The following is a 21,406-nucleotide window of genomic DNA, read 5'->3' on the forward strand; positions in this document are numbered from 1 at the left end:
TAATTTTGTATTAATTCTATAGTATATAACATTGCATTGATTTGATTGGTGCATTAAATTTAGCTGTGAAATGTCATGGTCGAATTTTCATGTTGCCATTTTTAAAATGTAGGAATAAAATATAGAAAAGCTATTGAAATTTTCTAGTTAATGTCTTTTTTTTGTCCAGTTTGGCCACTTATAAACTCTGTGTGTGTGGGTGCGTGTGTTTGTGTGAGTGTGTGGAGGGGGTGTTTACTTAATATTGTGAGGTCAGTGTGTCAAATTAAACAATGCAAAGTGAGGTTTAATCTACCTGTGAAGTAGAAAATGTCCTTCCTAGGAACTTTAATCTTCCTTCAGAGAATCATATTAAGTTTACGAGCCTAAGAAGATTGTATATACATTAGGTTTAGTTTAGCGTTAGGAACGCATTCGGGTAAATTTATGGTAAGGGTTTGAGTTAGAAGTCAGTTGAATAAGTATCTCACACTGTTAGAAAAACAATTTTGTGTGTATGGACTTAATGAGGGTTCATCAACCCTTGAAGACACTGCGAGTACGAACCCCAAACACGTTACCATTCATACCTCTGCCAAAAGGTGACATATTAATTTTGAAATCAGGGTAGCGATTCATAGGAAGTCCTTGGACTGAAATCATTCCAAAGATCAAAACCGTGACTATGACCCTTTTTCGAAGAAAACGTCTCAACTTCTGCACCCTATTGTATGACTTGTAATTTTTAAATAGCAATACAGGCGCCCAAGGACACATGTCTTCAGTTAGTCCTAAAATTAGGTTTATGTTCTAGGACGTGGTATACACTTAAAACTTTCTGTGTAGCGCAGGCCAGTAATTCACTGAATAATACTAAATATGTACCAACTATGTACGTAAGTCGACCCTTATAATACTATTTTGATCCACGGAAGGCCAATAAGGTCATTTTATGCATTATGAAGAAAAGATATGGCGTTATTGCAAAAATGATCATATATAAATATTATTAATAATGGTCATTTTAATACAAAAATATTGTAAAATACAAATCCCAGAGCGTAGATATATGGCGTTAGGCATCACCTCGCGATCATCTACAAAAACAGTATAATATATGTCCCGAGGGTAAAAATTGGCCCTGCCCTTGGATTCACTAAATTGGCATAGACTTACCGTCTCTTATGTATGAAACACACTAAAATCTTCTTGTGGGGAAACTAAAATGCTCAGAGCATAGCTATTTGGCATATAGCTTAGTACGTATGAGGGTCCATCCGCCCGTTAAAACACAAAAAGCAGCTTTCGATGTCGAGTACGGAGCATGGACATGTCACCAGAGTTAATTTTTAAGAATGTACTTCAATGCAAACTCCCAATGAAATGAATTTTTAGCCGAGAATAGGTCACTGTACAGCGGTCGATGAGCACCTGAACGTACAGTAACAAAAGTGAAGGTTAGATCTGATAAGGGTTGCCGTTTCCAGCAAAGGGCGAGGCCGTTTAGGCATTCTATTCGTACTAAGGGCTTACACACCCTTCCTCATCGACTTGCTTACAAAATTTATTTTGATGATTTCAGAGAGAGTTCCTTTAAAAATACCATTCACCAGTAATTTCATGGAAAATATACATGTAGCTTGTAATTGCTTATGCTTATTCATTGTTATATTGTAACCCAGTCTGGGACATCATCTCTCATTGCATTCGCCATCATCTTATTCCTTTTGTAAACTAATATTTTCCTATTTATTGGAGACTTAAAAATTCAAAATCATTATTTCAGCTCCGTATTTTCTGGCCTGACAGTGCTTTGTTTCTTGGGCGGACCCCTAGGTTGACCAAATAAGGAGCTCGGCTTTTTGTTTTACAGTTTTGATGTAGTAATTTTAATTTCTGATTTTGTTTTTTCAACCCCCGTCGGGCCCTTGGGTTTTCCCTTAAAAAAAAATATATAGTTATTTTATTTCCCCTTTTTGTAACAATGTGACCTTTTTAAAATGATTTTTGGATTGAAAAACTTTTTACCTTTACCCGAAAGTGTCAGGATGTTAGCTACTTCAGAGCGTTTCTGTCATCATCGGCAACCTCAAAAATACATTTCTGATTACAACTGAAACTGTTCTTATTTGCGCACTGCAAGTATGTATTGTATATCAAGGGAGATAAGAATGACTGATAGATTACCTGCCCCTGAGTGTAGTTTGTACATAGTGTAAATATCGCAGTAATTTTAGGCTCAAATGGTGCAATAATGAAAATGTCATTGAAGTTATTCTAATGTGAGCCAAAATTGCAGTTTTGCTGTAATTTCCTGTCTATTTTATGATAAAATTATCGAATGAAAATTTTAGCAGGATTCTTTTGCCATTATTTCAGAATGTCTAGTTGGGACAAATAAATTGAAAATTGGTCTTTCCAAAAGAGGATAGTTTTCAATTTTATTACAGTTTACGTCCGAGTAAATTGAGTACATGTATCAATATTTTATAACCCTGTAATTACGTAAAAGTAATAATCAATCTACCTGCATCAAAGCAGACGAACAATCTGCACGTGGAAGGTCCTCTTGTTTAACAAAATCATTTTTAACAAGAATTGTTCTCCAATATTTGACACCTCTCAAATGACACTCACTGTATTACAAACTGTTACATAAGATTCCGTGCATGATTTCCGATGACAGATACATGATAATGGTGTGAAATAATTGGATTTGTTTCGATCTCAAAAAAAAGGAACATAAATCATTTCTCTAGAACTGAGATCGTTAATTGGAACTGTGCCGATCTAATTATTGGATCAGAACATCCCGATATGACAAGGTACGTAGATGAATAAACGTACAATGTTAGACAACCGAGATATATTACATATCTACCACTGAAAGCTAGCATGGTATATCGCTTGTCGGAGAGATGAAATATCCGTGTTTAGAGAACAAAGATACAATTATTCACCGAATTGTGACGGAAAAAACCGAAGAGTTGCGATTGCCGAAAGTTTGATTTGCTAGATCAATCGCATCTCCCCGGCCCTTTCCGTCAAACTTCGGATAACAACTTATATAAAAAGTAAATGGATACTTGTATTAACATTTCAACGGTTTCTATTTCAAGCAGCTCTACTAAGGACTCAAATCATATAACAAAGATCAACTGGGTGCCCTTAAACGGGAAAAACATGGAAAAGATACTATAGGAATACACACAGAATTAATTTAAAATAAGGGTAGCAAAAATCGCAAAAAAATTACATGACAATTGCGGACTCGGATTGATTGGGTCTTTGTATGCGACTCTTAGTCCAATTTGAGTTTAAAAAACGACAAAACGCTTTTCAATTTTGTGTCATATGCATTAAAAATGATTTTTGGGGTAAAAACGCAGGCAGCGAATGATCTGAAATAATACAATTCACCTTCATCGGACAATTTACTGACCTTGAAAAAAGTTTTTTCAGTGTCATGTCAACGAAAATCAAAAAAGATCCCTATAAAATGATATTTTATATATTTTAAAAACTTTTTTGTATGAAAAAAAATTCAGTTAAAGGCGCTTCGGGGAAAATGCGGGAAAATAGTGGCGGGAATAAAAGTAAATAGGGTAAAGAGTAGTAGAGAATAACACGAGAAGGGGTTGATTTGGAAAAAAACGGTTGGGTTTTGGGAAATTAAAAGGTTATAAGGGAATGAACGGGAGGGGTTTTGAAGAATGGAAGGTTGAGTGGGAATGTTTGGTTGGGGTAGAAGGTCGAGTGGCGGGGGGAACGGTGAGATGGGGACATTGATGTTTAGTTGGAATGGTAGGGAAAGGTTGTTTTGGTGAAGGGGAAGGATTGCAAAAAAACAAAATTTGGAAATTGGGCAGTTGAGTTTGGGAAAAGAAAAGGTAAATGGGGAGAGGATGGGTTTTGTTGAGAAAAAGACGCTTAGTTGGAAATGGAAAGGGTTTTAGCGGAAAAAGGAAAATATAGAGACGGGGTGGAAACGGTTGGAGTGGGTGGCACGGTAAATGTTGCCCTGTGTGTGTAAGTAGCGAGAAAAGGGCGGGGTTACTTTACAAATCTGCTAAAACTCGAATTGACAATGGATAGAAACGTTAAACATGTACTTCTGACCAGAATTCATGTCAGATATTCCTAGTACTCAGATGACTATTCGATCAGAAAATTGTCTGTAATAACTCTGTAAGTGTGCCTAAATACATTCGTAACAAAGAAATCGTGCTTGGCATGTTTAGGATATGGAATAATATTTATAACAATACGAGCAGGGAAAACGTATATAAAGCGGAATTCGTTCAGTGAGTAAAGTTAATAGAATTCGTTCAGTGAGTAAAGTTATAACAGAGTTATTACGCCTGATTGCCAGAGTTTAGGACTGGCTATTATCATTAATGAACACACCATTTTATGAAAAGGTCAAAATTATAAAAAGTGCATATTCAATACATAATTGGGAAAAATAGTTTGTATAGTGAAGCTGGGGAACATAGCTATTTCGTAATACAATATATTTACCAATAACATAAAAGCCTCGTTCTAAGGTTGAAATTTATAATTTTTCTCGGGTTTTTGTTAGAGTGGTAATTTTTAAATTGAAATAAAGAATGAATATTTTTCAATAGACAAAAATAAACAAGTTAAGTGGGACTTTGGAATAATTGAACGAATGATAAATTTTCTAACAGTGATGACTGGGGGAAGAATCGGGTGTAGGGAAATGGAAATTTTATTGGGATGAAAAGATCGAAGTTTGTTGTGGGACCGGATCATTTGTGTTCGTTTTGAAGTCCGACGCCGACGGAGTGTTACGCCGCACCGAGGGGATCCGGAAGACTATAAGGACAACATGACCTGGCGGGAACTTGGGTATGAGTTCACACAGTACACGACTTTGCATGGACTGCGGTACATAGCCGAGCGAAATACGTTCATCGCACGGAGGTAAGAAATAAAACTTATCTTTTTATCTGTTAATTAAAAAAAAATATTACTGCACTTTTATAGACAGTCCCACGGAAATGCCCATTATCTCCGACAACTCGTTATAATTTTTTTTTATACAATTTGATTTGAATTTCAATACAAGTTGTGAGCCGAAATATTTATCTCACTACACAACAACAAATAACCCCTTCTTATTAAAAATAAAAACTTAAAGGCCTATTTTGCCTCAGAAATGCTTTTATTTTTATTTCTCAAAAGTTGTTGATGTTGGTGCTCTTTTATATTATCCCAAAGGTTACTCATAGCCAAATTAACTGAACCATTTTTTCATCTGTTGCTTTTCTTGGCATAAAGTACAGTTAAAGTGAATTGGTATTTTGTGTGGAAGTCAAAATAAACGTTACTTCTTTGTTTACATTTTGCTATTTTTTTGTGACAAATAATTTCACATTTATCGTTACTTTCTTCAGGTAACAAGCATCTAACATTCTCAAAAAACCATTATTTAAACAAAACATTATAAATTTCATGTTGAAGTAAAAAAACATGTTTTTGATGCATAATGTGCCTTTAAGCAAACAAAAAAAAATCATACGTATAGGTTATGCTGGATTAAAAGAAGCACTTTTAGCCAATTTTTGGATTGAATCCAACGCAATAAAAATCGGGTGCTCCCTATAAAAATGATAGTATCAGACATGTAACACTGATAAACCGATTCTGTGAAAAGAAACAGTTTCTTTTCCTTATCATCGGCACCGTAACTTGTTTTCATTCATTTTGTGGCTCAATTATATTTCGAAACGAAATTAATCATGAAGAATAATTAGGCAATGCCTTCATACTATGTACAACGTCTGTCTGGCTTACTGAAGTTTTATTAAAATATTTCTGTATTTCTGTATAATTCAAATGCATCCCATCTTCCTTTTCACTTTATACACTTAAATAAATGTACAATTTAGGAAGGTTAATCATGTCATTTTTAATGTATAAATATGTCTCCTCAGCGTTTTTAGAATATAAAATACGAATATATATGAACCTCGGGTGGCAAGTTCGGTACGAACATCAGGTTGGCGAATTCGATACTAACCTAGAGTTTGCAAGTTCGATACGGACCTCGGGTTGCCGAGTTCGAATGATTAATTTTGTTTTCACAACCGAGCTTGAATAAATATGCATTAAACCAAAAGACAAAGCTTGCTTAATGTTGACTTTTTACATATGTTTTCGTATGTTGTGTATGTTGTGGTGAGACTGGGAACATTAAAGAAGCTTACAGCTTCTAGGGTTTATTTGAATGCTTTTTACACCTGTTGAAAATGGTTGTACTTCAAGAATCTCTGTAAAATCTTGATAGTTTACTTCAATATTTATATGAGGAAGCGTGCTTTTAATGTTTGAACAAATTTTATGTTGTTATAAATTTTCAGTAATTATACGTAAAGTACATCATTTATACTTCACATTATCATGTATTTCATAATCTGCAAATATTGCGTAGTAATATGCACACCAGCAACAGGTAAGGATGTATGCAGTGAAATCTACTTTATAATGATCAAGGAAAGAGATAATGAGCTAATGATCGCAGACTTAATCGTAAGATTTAATTTTGATATTGAATAATACATCACAAAGCTATAGTGTATAGGTTCTATCCAAAATGTTTCTTTTTTATCCAGTAATTTCAATACAACTCACTTTTATTGGTTGGGTTTTACGTCGCACAACATCGGTCATATGGCGATTTTCCTAGCAGACCTTAGATGTCCTTCCGTGCGTAGACCCAACGATGATAGCTTCATCACATGAAAAGAAACACAAAGTACCTGTCGGGATTCGAACCTACACCGGTGGGAGGCAAGTGGTCTGAAGCCAACGACCATAACCTCAGACACCCTACTATTTTTTTTTTTTTTGATTAATGAGATTAATGCAAAATTTGTTTTTGTAAACAGCTATGATACACTATATGATGTGATTTATTCAATAAGAAATTAATGGTTAACATTTTATAACAATCTTTTAAACTACGATAATTTTCGCAACACGCATATCAACCTAAAATTTTATCAGAACTCATCGACCGACGGAATTACGGCCAGACGGACGGACAGACTTGCAAGATCTTATATGCAACATCTTATTCCCACTAACTCAAGTATTTGTTAGTTCTAACATTAACGTTTCTAAAATGAGATATTTTTCAGATCAAACAGTTATTTACAGTAAGCAGCCACTATATTCTATGATGCCTGATTTACACTATAAAAATGGGGAAAAAATGCGAAAACACACGTATACGACAAAGACCAACTTTCCCGTATCTTCCAGAGAATGTGAAACTTAGAAGAACGATAAAATAATGCTTTTTCAATCACCATACTAGTCGGATCATATACGTAATTTAATCAAATTTAGTCGAATACTCTATTACAGGAATTTATGTCTGCTACATTTTCATTAAAAGCAATTAAATCCGGACTATATTAATTACGACGATTCATGTATCACGTGCTAAAGATGTAATTTGGTTTCATATCAGTAACTGCGCCACCGAGGGACGTTTATGATATTTCGGTCTCGGAATCAAATCAAAATTAAATGATTAGTTAAAACAAAAGCACGCCACCATGTCGCAGATGGTCCTATTATTATGTAATAAATTTGAGCTTTAATTGGAGCAAAATTGTATTTAATAAACATTACATTTCTCCCATATGACTTAATCTAAACCTACTTTGTCTACTTGTATCACTATCAGGAATATAAAGATGAACTTTTAAAGGTCCATTATGACTCAAACATGCTATCAATTTTATTTCTCAAAAACTTTCTACAGTTTCCTGCCATAAAGATAAACCGTGTTTTACTTCTTTTGCTCTGTTGACTTAGTGAATGAGTATTTTGTATATTAAACATCTAAAATGCTGTAAATCCATTATTAAGCACATGTTTGACATTTCCAAACAATTAAAAACATGGATTTATGAGGCATAATGTACCTTTAAAGTAAGTCATCCAACTGTTAAGAGACTAGTCACACTGTACACGGATCTATACTGGTTGTAGCAAAGGCGAAACACTTAAGGTTTCCTGTCGGTTTAAGTTTGATTAGTGGTCATGGTACACGAACATCTGTTGAATAATTCCCTTTTTTCCGATTAAACATATACATATATAAACCCTTACAGTCCAATAGAAACATTTACATCATTTGCAATCAGTTTCCAATTTTAGTGGTTCTTCCCATTTATGTTATGCATAATTTGTTATAATTAAACGACTATAAATAAAATAAGGCATTCATCCTCGAGAACCGATACAAATTTAAACTTCCTAATTAATTTCTGAAACCTTTAATTTTACAACATAAATCATGTCTTTAGTGATGTTTACATTTCAGTATATATTCAGAATTGTCTGTTATAAAAATGTCCTTAACAAACGAAAACGCAGGGGCTCGAACTCACGGTCCTAGGCTTATATGTATCAAAACAATTAACTGATATGAGCAAAAGTTCAAGGTTCAAATTTCATTTGCAAATTGGCAATCATTGGCTGATATAGATCCTGAAATACAACACACATAAGTACAACATGTACAAGATATATATACAAACATCTTATATATATATATATATATAAGTATTATTTTTAAATAAACAAATATACGAGCAATGTGGTAATACTCATATAACATTAATGTCTTGTGTTCCACATTTGTTCCATGGTCAAAAATTTTCTTCAATTATTTACTTTTCTATAATAATCTATATTTATTCTTGGACTGCATTATGTTATAAGCATCAATATGAATAAAAGTTTTTCTTAATTCGTAATAAAATGGACAACAAAGCAGGACGTGATATTCTGATTCCGCTTTGTTTTGCGCACAAATTTTACATTTTCTCTAAATTCTGTTTAAACCTATATATCTCCTTGTTTTTCAGTTTCTAAATAGCTATGATAGATCTGAAAACCGGAAGTAGGTTATGCTTACTATTCATAATTACTTGTACTTTTGATATTAAGTATACGCTTTTTTTGTGTCAACACGTATTATGACAATATTTGATCCACTTTTAAGTGTCCATTTATATATATAATTGTTACCATTTTCTATAAATAATAGTGTTTATGTTTCCGGAATTTTGTAATAAGGACGATTTTGTTTAATTTGGAATAGGTCGAGGTTATTCACAGTAAATTAGCAAAACGTTTATTGTGTTAACATTCCACTTAGAATAATAATCATGTAATAATTGCTTAAGTTATAGTTGAAACAGTGTTGAAAAGCCATGCTATAGCAATACAGATACACCCGCGCTTTAAGTTTGCTTTGTGTATGATAATTCGTTTTCTGAGGACTTCTATCAAAAAGTGAGGACTTTTGTCAAAAAGAGTTAGGACTTGTTGACCAAACCACAAATTCAAAAAAGTCATTTATGCAAAATGCATTCGGGTATGATCTCTAATAAGTAAACTTTCTAATAAACATAAATGGATGGTGTGACCACGCTTTATATCATAAAAAGACTTGCCAATACTCCATACTTCAATCAGGACAAGAACATTCATGATTTGAGGAAACTATTTAAAAAAAAACGGTTCTTAGTCAATAACTCAAAAAGTGCAGATCATAATCAGTCGACACGGATGTGCCGGCATACCTTGGTCTGCACAGGTCGATTGAGTTAATAGCAGGCTTTGGGTTGAAATTGTTGCCTCCTCATTGAATGGGTCGTGAGCTATTTATTGCATTATTTGAAAACGTATGTATGATATTCCCTCATTTTCAAATTTACTTTGGGTCTCGTGCTTTTAGTATTTTTCTTTTTTCTGTTTACAGAATATTCTGGTTACTGTTGACAGTCACGTGTTCAAGTCTCATGGTCGTCCAGGTCGTGGACCGTGTACAGTATCTGTTACAGTCACCAATTGCTGTCAATATTAAAGTAAATTATAACCAGAGTCTACAGTTTCCCGCCATTACCATCTGTAATCAAAACGCCTTCAGGTAAATTTCGGATTCCATATAATCTCGTTAAATATCATTTAATACGAGAAACCATGACGCGCTTACTAAAATAGGTAGAAGGACTGCTCTGAGTTACTGTTACGTTTTTCAATTTGCTGCTCCTTCTGAAATTGTTGTAGTTTTCTTTTCTTTAATAAAACAACTTGACACCATCAAAAATCATATGATAAAAACAACAACAACAACAACTGAAAAACATGTTTGCATCTGCAACAATGATATACTAAGCGTTTAATACTACAGAAACTGTTGTGTTGAATTTATAAACGCCTTAACTTGGAGACTATTGAGCGATATTTATTACATTTTATGTTACAATAAGTTGTCAGCCTGTTACCATGGATATTAAAACTTAAATCAGAATGAATAAAATGAAATAGTGATTTTCATAGGAAGATATGATTTTATCACTTTTAGCTTATTAATGGATGTACTGATGCATCGATCTCAGTAAATACTCTAATAGCGTTCTTAATGACGTAATTCTAGTAAACCATTACTTAGTCTGTTATAAAAGCAAAAAGGAAGTAATAGCATGTGTCTAGTCTTTATGACGACTTCATATGCATAATATTGAAATTACAATTCAAGGCGTATGCACGGACAATGCAAAATGAAAAGTGTATGATAGAATTTATCTAAATTTTGCGTGATCATTAATACGATGAAGGAAACATTCCAATCGAAAAGAAAAACATAGAGAGTCACCGACTTTGTTTTCGAGTATTCGTCTTGAAAATGGCTCGGCTAAAAAGACAAACAAACAAAATCATCAATCATACGTAGTAGTCTGGAAAGACGGGTAATGGAAAAGTAGAACTGCGTCCAAATGTTTAATTAGATATTTCGATATACCATTTGTTATGCCATCATTATTCTAATATATTTGGCGTATATGGTTTTATCCATCATTAATTAATATGGACATTTTTAATGTTAAATTGGAAATGCAACATTGTACAAATGTTAACGATATTTTTTCTACAAGTCAGCAGAAACATAATAGAATTTGTCCTACTAAGATTTTTTTTTCTTATTTAGGACCAATTTAACCATCTAACGTATAAAATAACATTTCGTTTTGTTTTGTTTTTTCTGGACAGGGCAACCGAAGCCAGTGACCTTGACCTTTACAGACTGATAGAGGACATGTATCGTACCGGAAGAGCTACGTCACGGAACATATCCTGGCTAGAAAACCTACATAAAGATATTCGAGTGGACCAGCTGTACACAAAACTAGGTCACCGAAAGGAGGACTTTATAGTCAGGTAACATCAATCGCATCTTCTCGAACCTTTCCGCCAAACTTCGGATAAGAAACATCTTATTTTAGCGATTTTAAATTTGTTATTAAAACGTTTTGTTTTTTTACAAAATCATAGCATAGCTCATCTAAAGATATTTGTTTGTAATAAAAATAATTTGTGATTTAATATTTGAATCAAAATATGAACTGAATAAATGTATCAAACAGGGCAGACCATGACCGTATGTGCCAGCTTATCTTGGTCTGCACTTGCCGCATTGGTAGGACCTCGTGCCTTTAGCATGCTTAATGATAATAAATGAAATAGCGACGAGCATGTCAATTAAAAAGAAAGAAGAAACAATTCTTTATTATTTTCAAGCATACCTTTTTCTTTCAGCTGCTCGTGGGCTGGGGAAAGTTGTTCAGCTGATAATTTCACCACAACGTTAACGGATCACGGCATGTGTTACACGTTTAACGGCTATAACGAACGTACGCCTCAGCTGAATGTGTCATTCTCAGGTAAATCACGTGCATTTATTATACCCATAGAGATGTTTAGAAGTAATGTTTTGCGAACGTTTTGTGAAAAAACCTATTACTGGAAACTATAGTATTGCGACTGACGTCGAAACACAAAAAAACTACGGTTTTTTTAAATCAAAGAATACGTAATTATTAAAGTATTCTCTTGCAGTAAATCCCTTTGGTAATAAAATTGAAGACATTTTTGATTGGTTGGTATGGATTATTTAGGCGCTGGCATCTATTTTATCATATAACATAATTAGTACGGTGTTCCGTTGGGACCAACATTTTTCCGCATCGATAGTAACGATGCATAGAAATGATGGCCCCAATGAATACCGTTAATCGTTGTAAAATACTCATGTCTAAAAATGAATGAGATGGCTTTAGATGTTGCGTACAATTAAGTTAGAAGGGCTAATTACACAAGATTACCATTATTGCATACATACAGTCACTTTTAATGACCATTACTTACAACAGGCCTAACTAAAGTATTTTTCTTACAAAAATACTAGTTACCTTTTAAAATAAGTGTTGTTTTTAAGTACAATTGAGTTACGGTTATATTTAAATTGCATAATCCCAGGAGCTGAGCATGGTCTTCGGCTAACGTTGAACGCTGAACGATATGACGCCATGCCTGGTCCCCATGATGCAAACGGGATAAAGATTTTGGCTACGTCAGTATCTGAGTTTCCACGGGTGGAGGAAATAGGAATAGCCATCCCGACAGGAGCACATGCTTTCGTCGGACTTGGAGTTTTAGTGGTAATGTGTAAATGATTGATTGTTTCCATTGATTGATTGATTGATAGATTAATTGATTAATTGATTGATTTATTTATTTATTGATTTTCACTATTACACTGAAGGATAAAAGACATTTATTAATACGTGTTAATACGTTACTTGCATTTAAAACAAACTTGTTACATTGCCGACCTGATTATTTCCAACTGGTTTGTCGCAGAAAAAAAATACATATTGTTCTAAAATTAACCCCAGTTAGTAACAGAAAAATCCGAAGTTTTAAAAGCGTCCTAATAATTGACTCCAAGAAATGAGAGAGAGAAAAAAACAAAGACATTATTTTTTTTTCATTTCTATTTCGCGAAAGATTAAAACAATAAAACTAAAGTTTAATGAGTGAGACTAAAAAAAGTGTCGGAGCATCACACTCAATATCGTATTCCGGAAGATACCGGGCAAAGCGCTTGAATGATCAAATGCCAAAATCTAACCTTTTTTACCAACCAAAATGCACTTTAAATCGTCTAATTTAACTTACATACGATAATGAATGAAAAATGTAAGAATCGGCAAAAAGTGATCTACTTTGTGACCATGATTTCTACAAGCGTCTAGATGTACTGCAATTAAATATGTTTGTTCCAGATTAAAAACTTGCCTAAACCTCACGGAGATTGTGGTGACAAAACGCTGCTTTCAACGAAAAGATACTCTCCGGAAATGTGCATCCTTGAGTGTGTTTCGGCCTACGTTAGTAAAGAATGCAAGTGCCGAAACTTTTACATGCCGAATTTATCTGGTAGGTAAACTAAGCTCAGAATGATAATATGCTTTATTGAAACAACAAAGAAGAATAAAGAAAAGTGATGGTAGGATACCATAATTGCAACTAACTTTCGTTCTTTTGAATTTTACTATTTCTTATCGTTTTCTTTTGCGCTTCATACTGTAAAATGTGTAATAATTATGTAAAAATTATAAAAACATTCCAAGATAGATGTTAACTGTGTAAAATGATGTAAACTGTACCAGAATGATGTAAAATGATGTAAAAAGTAGATACTTTTCATTTTTTTGGTGCCTCTTGCAAATTTTAAATCATTCTTGTACATTATACAGCATTCTTGCGCATTTTACATCATTCTAGTACATTTTACATCATTCTTACACAATTTACATCATTCTTTGGAAGTTTTCATAATTTTTACATCAGTGTTACACATTTTACATCATTCTGGCACATTTTACTTTATTCTTGAAACTTTTATATGATTTTACATCATTGTTGCACATTTTAAACATTCTTGTACATTTTTATAAGGAGAATATTCTTGTATAGTCTTTTTGATGCAATATTGAGATTTGATATACTGTAAAAACCCTATGGAAAAGGAATGATTGTTCAATCTAAAAACATCGCTACATTTATGTCAACTTAACAGCGTCCCAACTAATATCTTGTACACGTCTGTTGTTCTCATTTTATCCATTCACAATGCATTACGTAAAAAAAACATAAATTTTGTTTCATTAACACTTAAATTGTATCCTTGCTATTAATAGTTAAAACCCTTTGTTAAAACAAGAACACTTTACTGAGTAAATATTACAATTATATTTCCCCGAGTAAATATTATATTTAGCGCTAATGGAATAGTGACATATTTATTTAATGACACACTTTATATGGCATGTGTGTTTAATTACCGTTATTGCACAAAAGAGGTTTTATCGTTGAAACATATGAAAAGATTGGAAGCAAGAATGGCGGCATTTATTTGAAGGCCCATCTTTATTTATTAAGGACAAATATTTAACATAATTATCGGCATCATTTTTTATGTGTTCTAGGTAATCTGCCCGTGTGTACGGTGGAACAATATTACGTCTGTTACCTTCGCGCATACGGTAAGTCACGTCATATTGTTATGATCGTTCATTTTTCTTTAATTTTGACAGGTAAGTTTTTACGAGCCCATGAGTATAACCAAATCGTCAGTGCAGTATTTTACTGGAACAAATACGTCTTTATTGGCATACGTAATACGTCAATGTTTTTATACGTAATTTTTATTGACAGGAACGTTTTATAGATGGCCATGTAAAAAAAGGCTTAAATCTTAAACCGAACACTGCATATACAAATTCAAATACTTATTTTTACTAATAAAACGACGTTTAAATAAGCATTATATAAAGTCAAAAATCTAGCGGCTCGGGTTATATTTACAAACAGCCGTTTATATAGGGCCATATAACCTGTCAACAATCTTTATAACTAATAATATAAACGTTACGATTATCCAATGAAAAGCGACATTACAAACATGCGGTATTAAAAAAATAATATGAACGTTACGTTAGGCCTACTTTACATCTCTTTATATGACAAATGTTCAAAATAATATATATATTGTTGTGAGTTCAAAAGCTTATATTAGAGATAAACGTTATCTTAAATCCATTACATATACTCATTTCAAATACTAGTATCATTCAAATAAAATTATTATGTATTATTTTCTAGAATATATCCGGAAAAAAACTGTAGATGAATGCGACTGTCCGACTTCCTGTAACTATCAGATATATGAAAGTTCAATATCGTATGCAACAACTTCCGCAAACGTGAAGGGAAACCAGCTTGGACTCGCTAAATCAGAGGATTTGAAAAATAAGTAAGTATAAAATGTTCTAATAATAAATGATCATACTACAAATTATTGGTTTTAGATCTATTTGAGAGCAGTGGCTGGCTGACTATAAAATAAATGGAACAGATTGAAATAAAAAAGTAAAAAAAGAAGATTTTTCGAAGTCTCAGTTTTCTAAAAAAAAGAAAGCCTTTTTCTGATATCTACTTTGTTCGGAACAATTTCAGTAAGTTTTCGTCATAATCATCATCACCATCATCGTCTCCGTCGTCCTCATCATCATCATTACATCATATGATCATCACTTTCACCATCATCATCAATCATCATCATCATCATCATTATCATCATCTTCAATCATCATCAATCATCATCGTCAACATCAGTCATCATCGTCATCAATCATCATCATCATCATCAACTTATTCTTCTTTCTTCTTTTTCTTCTTCTTCTTCTTTTTCTTCTTCTTCTTCCTCACGTCTTAAAAGCACACTTATTCTTTTTATAGCCATCGTGTCTTCATATGGCTAACATATGTGCCCTGTGTATCATTAAGCACCCATCATTTTATTCTTTGTGACAAATACATGTTATGAAGTTTTGGCGATAGCTGAACTTTGAATCATCTTCGGTTAAAACATATGTTTCTTACCTCAGATTCTACCGAGCAAGGGAAGTGACGGCGAAAATGAACCCATTTATTCAAAAGCGTTTTAAAGATACAGTTCAGAAAATGATAGAAAATTACAACAAGCTGAGACAGTTGTTTGCCTTTGATATTCTAGAGCGTCTAGATAAACAGATCAGGAACCTTGAACAATGGCGGGCGGATATGACGTCAAAAATCGACTTACGGCAGTTTATTTACGAGTACCAAGAATATTCCATCCAAAAGAATTTCATGAGAGCACGTGATGCAATGGAAGAAAGAACGCTGAATAACCTATGTTTCGGATTTCACGAGCACGTGTTTAACACGGAACTTCTGCTGCGGCAGATGATTGACACCATGAAAAACAATGAAACCACGGTCTCTAAAACGATCAAAACTTATTTGTCAAACACTTTGCAAAGCAAGATAGAAACTGCTGAAAGAGCATTTCAAAATTACACACAAATATATACAGCGTATGAAACAGGACAAAGGATTTTTAACTACAAGTTTAGAAAAATTCCGCGCGATGAAAACGAGGCCATCATTCCAAAACCACTTCTAAGAGAGTCCCTATATCATAATTACTACGCCAAGCGATATTCGAAACGCGTCGGTAAAGATATTAAAAAGGTATTGAGATATACACGCAATTTCGGAACATTTGCAGACGAGTCTTTTGCTAACACTTCCGGTATGCTTGATGTACAAGCAATGGAAAAAATAAGTGCACGTTTTATTGACGCCTGCGAGGACTACTTTCATAGTAAAAGTACGTTTTACTTTGAGACTGTTGACAGACCTTTGCGCATTATTCAAGAACGACAACAGAACTTTTCAAATATCAGACGAGACTTTGACAAAAACTTCAGAGAGCAAGCGGATATGTTAAGAACGCTCAAAAATTCACTTTCTATAATTAGAAGTGGGTTTCTAAGTGATTTAGCGAACGGGATTCAATTAGTACAAGATTATTTCGACGAAAATTCGACCAAAAATGTCACAAAAAGACAGTTGGCGCAGATTTTTACGTCTAAAGGGGTTAGTAACGATATGCACATGTTATCTCTATTTTTCACTGAAATTCGTCAGAAGGGACAATACATTTACCAGCAATGGACGCAAATCGGCTCTTCAGTTCTTAAAGTGTGGAGCTCCATTCTAAATGACAACGATAGCGTGGAATACTACACGTACAAAAACATGACAGATTTTCTACAGAACTATACGGATGTTGCTGAAAATGTCAGTTCGTTGTTCGAAATGCTGAAATCTGAGAACGATCTTAGGAATGTACTTAGAAATACAGATAATGTCTTCATAAAAGCAATAGAAACTCTTACAGAAGAACTCCGTCAGTTTTTGCAGGGAAGCGAAATGGGAGAGACGTTTATCCAGTATGTATTGTATCCAAAATATACTTGTTTTCGTCACTTTAAAGTCTTCGCTAGCGTTTTCAATCTACATTTGAGCCGCGTCACGACAAAACCAACATAATGGGTTTGCGACCAGCATGGATCCAGACCAGCCTGTGCATCCGCGCAGTCTGATCAGGATCCATGCTGTTCGCTTACAAACTCTATAACAAGTAGAGAAACTGATAGCTAACAGCATGGATCCTGGTCAGACTGCGCGGATGCGCAGGCTGGTCTGGATCCATGCTGGTCGTAAACCCATTATGTTGGTTTTGTCGTGACGCGGCTCATTTTTCAAAATGAATCTTATTTTACATCACGGTCTGTAGAAGATTGTATGTGCACACCAGTTTTTGAGTGGCATGTATTATTAAATCTAGCAAAAGTCATATCAATCATGCACTGCTACATGTGCATTCGGGGTCATTCACTTTGAACTTCTCTTCCAATATGTATTTTATTTAAACAATTAAATGTCAGCTGCTTACTAAATGGAGCAACCGACGGGGGGGGTCGGGGGGGGGTGGGGGGGGGGGTCGTTGGTTCTTTCCCCGCTTCGCTCATCCTCTCTTTCGTGTATGACGTACTTCCGGGATCCTGGGTATGTTTTACATATATCAACTTAAAGTTTAACTCGAAAATAACAACGGAAGAGGAGATAACGCTTTAGGAAGGTAAAATATTTTGAACATATTCATTTACAGCTTAAAATACTTTTTTTGTGGAATTTCAGAGACAATTTTATACAGCTCGATATTTATTACAAAGAACTACGTCACGAGGAAATCGAACAACAGAGGGCGTATGATGCTATAGCCCTACTCTGTAAGTTACCGTTGACACGTGTTTACCAGGGTTCGAATTTAAGCTGGCATACTGGCAAAATGCCAGTTAAAATTTAATAATGCCAGTAAAAATTACTCTAGCTGGCATTTATTTGCAAGTTACTGTTAATTTTGGACGTTTACATAATTGTTATCTTCTGAGCTGATGATGATGCTTGGCAACTGCCCGCTGCAAAACTGATGATGTTTACTGTGCCAGATGCAGTTACTGATGACGTTTACCTCAAAAAGTTAAAAATCAATTTTTAGTTGCTCTATTTAATTTTTCTGTAACTATATTTTGATGGTCTATTTATAACAGCCAAACACTATTGATTAGAGCATCCAAGATGTTTTATCAGGGTCCAATGTAAAATGTGTAGCACTCCTCTGTAAAGTGTTTACTTTTAAGCTGAAATATTTATTTATTTTAAGTACCTCTGAGTTTTCAGGCTGTTGGTGTAATCAAGTACAAAATATGCTAAAAATAATGAAGGTCCTAAGATGTTTCTGATATTCAATAGACATTCAATCTTATTATCATTTGTCATACCAGATGTTCAAAATACATTGTCATTGTGTATTATAATAATAATAAAAATAAGATATGTATCATGGAAATGCCAGTTGACTACCTCATATTGCCAGTTAAACTTTTGATCACTTGCAAAAATCTGCAAGTAGAAAATCTTGCTAAATTCTAACCCTGTTTACGTAAAATTTTCTATTTCTCATCATTGAATTATGTTATGATTTAATTCTGATGATGTTAATGATGTTAATGAAAATAATGATGATGGTGATGATGATGATAATGATGATGGTGATGATGATGATGATGATGATAATGCAGAATTACAGGTGAGGAAGAAGAGGGGGGAAGAGATGATCATAATGATGCTGATTAAGAAGAAGGAAGACAGATGATGATGATGATAATAATGATTGTGATAATGATGGTGATGATACAGATGATGATGACGACGATGACGTTGGTGGTGGTGGCATTGTTGTTGTTGATGATGATGTCGTTATTATTGCTTTTGATGTTGTTGTTGTTAATGACGACGACGACGATGGATTTAACTCAATACAGGATTGGAGCACTACCTCTAGACGCTTGCAGAAATCATGATCACAAAATAGACAAATATGATTTTTTTCGCCGAATATCACCTTTTTCATTCCTTATCGTATATAAATCGGTGTAAAAAGATAAGTTAGACGTTTTAAAGTTCATTCCATGAAGTGAAAAGGCGAAATTTAAGCATTTAAATACGGAATACGGCATTTAGTGTGTTACTCCAATCTCACTCGACGACGACGACGATGATGATGATGATGATAATGATGATGACAAAGATGATAATGATATGGTTGTGTATGATGATGATGATCATGATCATTAATCAATTTCACAATGTTTTATTTCATTTTTCAGGTGATATAGGAGGTTCTATAGGATTGTTTATAGGTGCTAGCGTGATGACGGTGTTTGAAATACTCGACTTCATCATCAATAACGCCCTGATCAACACGATTTACAGAAATAAACGAAAATAGGCGCAATAATTTTTCCCGGAACAAAGAAGATAAATAAGCGAGAATACGATGTGTACATAAAAAAACTGTGATGTAGCTAGTATATAAAATTAATTTTAAAAAGATAAATAATAAAAAGGGGTGAATATTATTTTTGAAAAATTCAATGATACTTACAAAGTTCATTAACACAAACAAACGTACAACAAATAAACAATATGGCGTGTATGTAAACAAAAATTATGCAAATGTGCTTACTAGTGAAAAATATAAAACATTGCAAGTATAGTTTTGAGAAAAGAAATTGCATGTGTATTATGTCAAAACGGTTGAAAGAAGAACTAGGTATTGAACAACGAAAGCAAGGAGCAAGCCCGTTTGGGCGTGGTAAAGGAATTTGGGTACAGGACATGTGGTTAAAATAGAAAAAAGTTTAGTTGAATGTCTTTGATGCCATTATAGATTTTTTTTTTAAATCATACACAATAACATAGGACTATATCTTCAGCTAAAAGTATCGAAGAAAACATTCCACTTGAATGTTATTTTTACTCATCGAATAAACATGTATGTGTTATTTTTCCTTTTTTTAATTTCATAAAAAAATACGGTGCTTAGTAAAATGCGCTTGATTGCATTTGTGTAGTGTACATTTGTATTTATCCTATTAAAAGCGCAACCTCATTATTTATTTGATATCCGGTGAACTTGAATATATACATGCATACATTAATATAGCTTATGTATTGTATAGCAATATACTCGCATATTAAAATGATATTTCAGTAGCGATTTGTTTCTTTATAAGTTGACACTAGTCTAGTTTATTTTCAAGGCAGTTCCTCTGTGTAGAAATCTATAAGCTTAAAGACCCTTACTGGAACCAACTATAAGTACTAAGGAACGAGTGTAAAGTTTCTTGCTAAAGGCAACAACGGCTTGCCCCTGGCGTGGTTTAAACCCACATGGCTAGCGATCAATAGATTGCTAATCCGACCTGTTTACCACTCGGCCATGCCGCCACGATATGTATGTTTGTCTGTAATAGAATCTACATCATTTTGTTTCCAAGAAGACTGTTCGAAAACTATTAGTAAATCTAAAATGTAAATGAAAATAATCATGCGCAGACCCTCTGAAATGCTTATACATATAATTGAGCCGCGTCACGACAAAACCAACACAGTGCATGGATCCAGACCAGCCTGCCCATCCGCGCAGTCTGATCAGGATCCATGCTGTTCGGCAGAGCCCAGGACCATCCCGGTAAGTTACCGGGATGATCCGGGACGATCCGGGATCAAGTTATTGTTGCGGTCACACTTACCCCGGCAGCACTACGGTAGTTCCCTACTAACCACCCAGGATGCGCTCCGGATCATCCAGGCAGAGCCCAGGTGAAGCAACGGTTCATGCCGGTGCTTCCCCGGTCGTTCCCGGATGACGCCGGAAGAGCTCCGGTTGACCCAGGCATAGCCCCGGTCGATCCAGGCAGAGCCCCGGCAGAGCCTAGGACGATCAAGGCAGAGCCCCGGTAGAACCCCAGTAGATTGAAAACACCCGAAAATGATAACATTGATACATGATTTTTAGCTCACCTGAGCTTGCTCAGGGTGAGCTTTTAGGATCGGTGAATGTCCGTCGTCCGTCGTCCGTCGTCCGTCCGGCCGTCCACAATTTCTTGTGAACACTCTAGCGGTCGCATTTTTGCCTCAATCATCATCAAACTTGGTCAGGATGCTTATCTAGTTGAAAGCTCGGATGAGTTCGAACATGGGTCATCTCGGATGAAAAACTAGGTCACAAGAG

The 21,406-nt window shown here is 34.4% G+C and overlaps 1 protein-coding gene across 1 annotated transcript; it reads left to right on the forward strand.

The window, feature by feature from the left end:
- Positions 1-4,770: 4,770 nt before the first annotated feature.
- Positions 4,771-20,377, forward strand: LOC132732681 (acid-sensing ion channel 2-like). The gene is made up of 11 exons (XM_060719153.1): positions 4,771-4,926; positions 9,788-9,955; positions 11,080-11,247; positions 11,626-11,750; positions 12,346-12,527; positions 13,155-13,308; positions 14,361-14,417; positions 15,037-15,187; positions 15,822-17,213; positions 17,965-18,056; positions 19,497-20,377. Exons 1-11 carry the CDS (start codon positions 4,832-4,834, stop codon positions 19,616-19,618), a joined length of 2,706 nt encoding a protein of 901 aa, XP_060575136.1. The 5' UTR covers positions 4,771-4,831; the 3' UTR covers positions 19,619-20,377.
- Positions 20,378-21,406: the final 1,029 nt, after the last annotated feature.

This window comes from Ruditapes philippinarum, unplaced genomic scaffold, assembly GCF_026571515.1.
Source record: "Ruditapes philippinarum isolate M1 unplaced genomic scaffold, ASM2657151v2 ctg3390_1_1_1_1, whole genome shotgun sequence".
Lineage (NCBI taxonomy): Eukaryota > Metazoa > Mollusca > Bivalvia > Venerida > Veneridae > Ruditapes > Ruditapes philippinarum.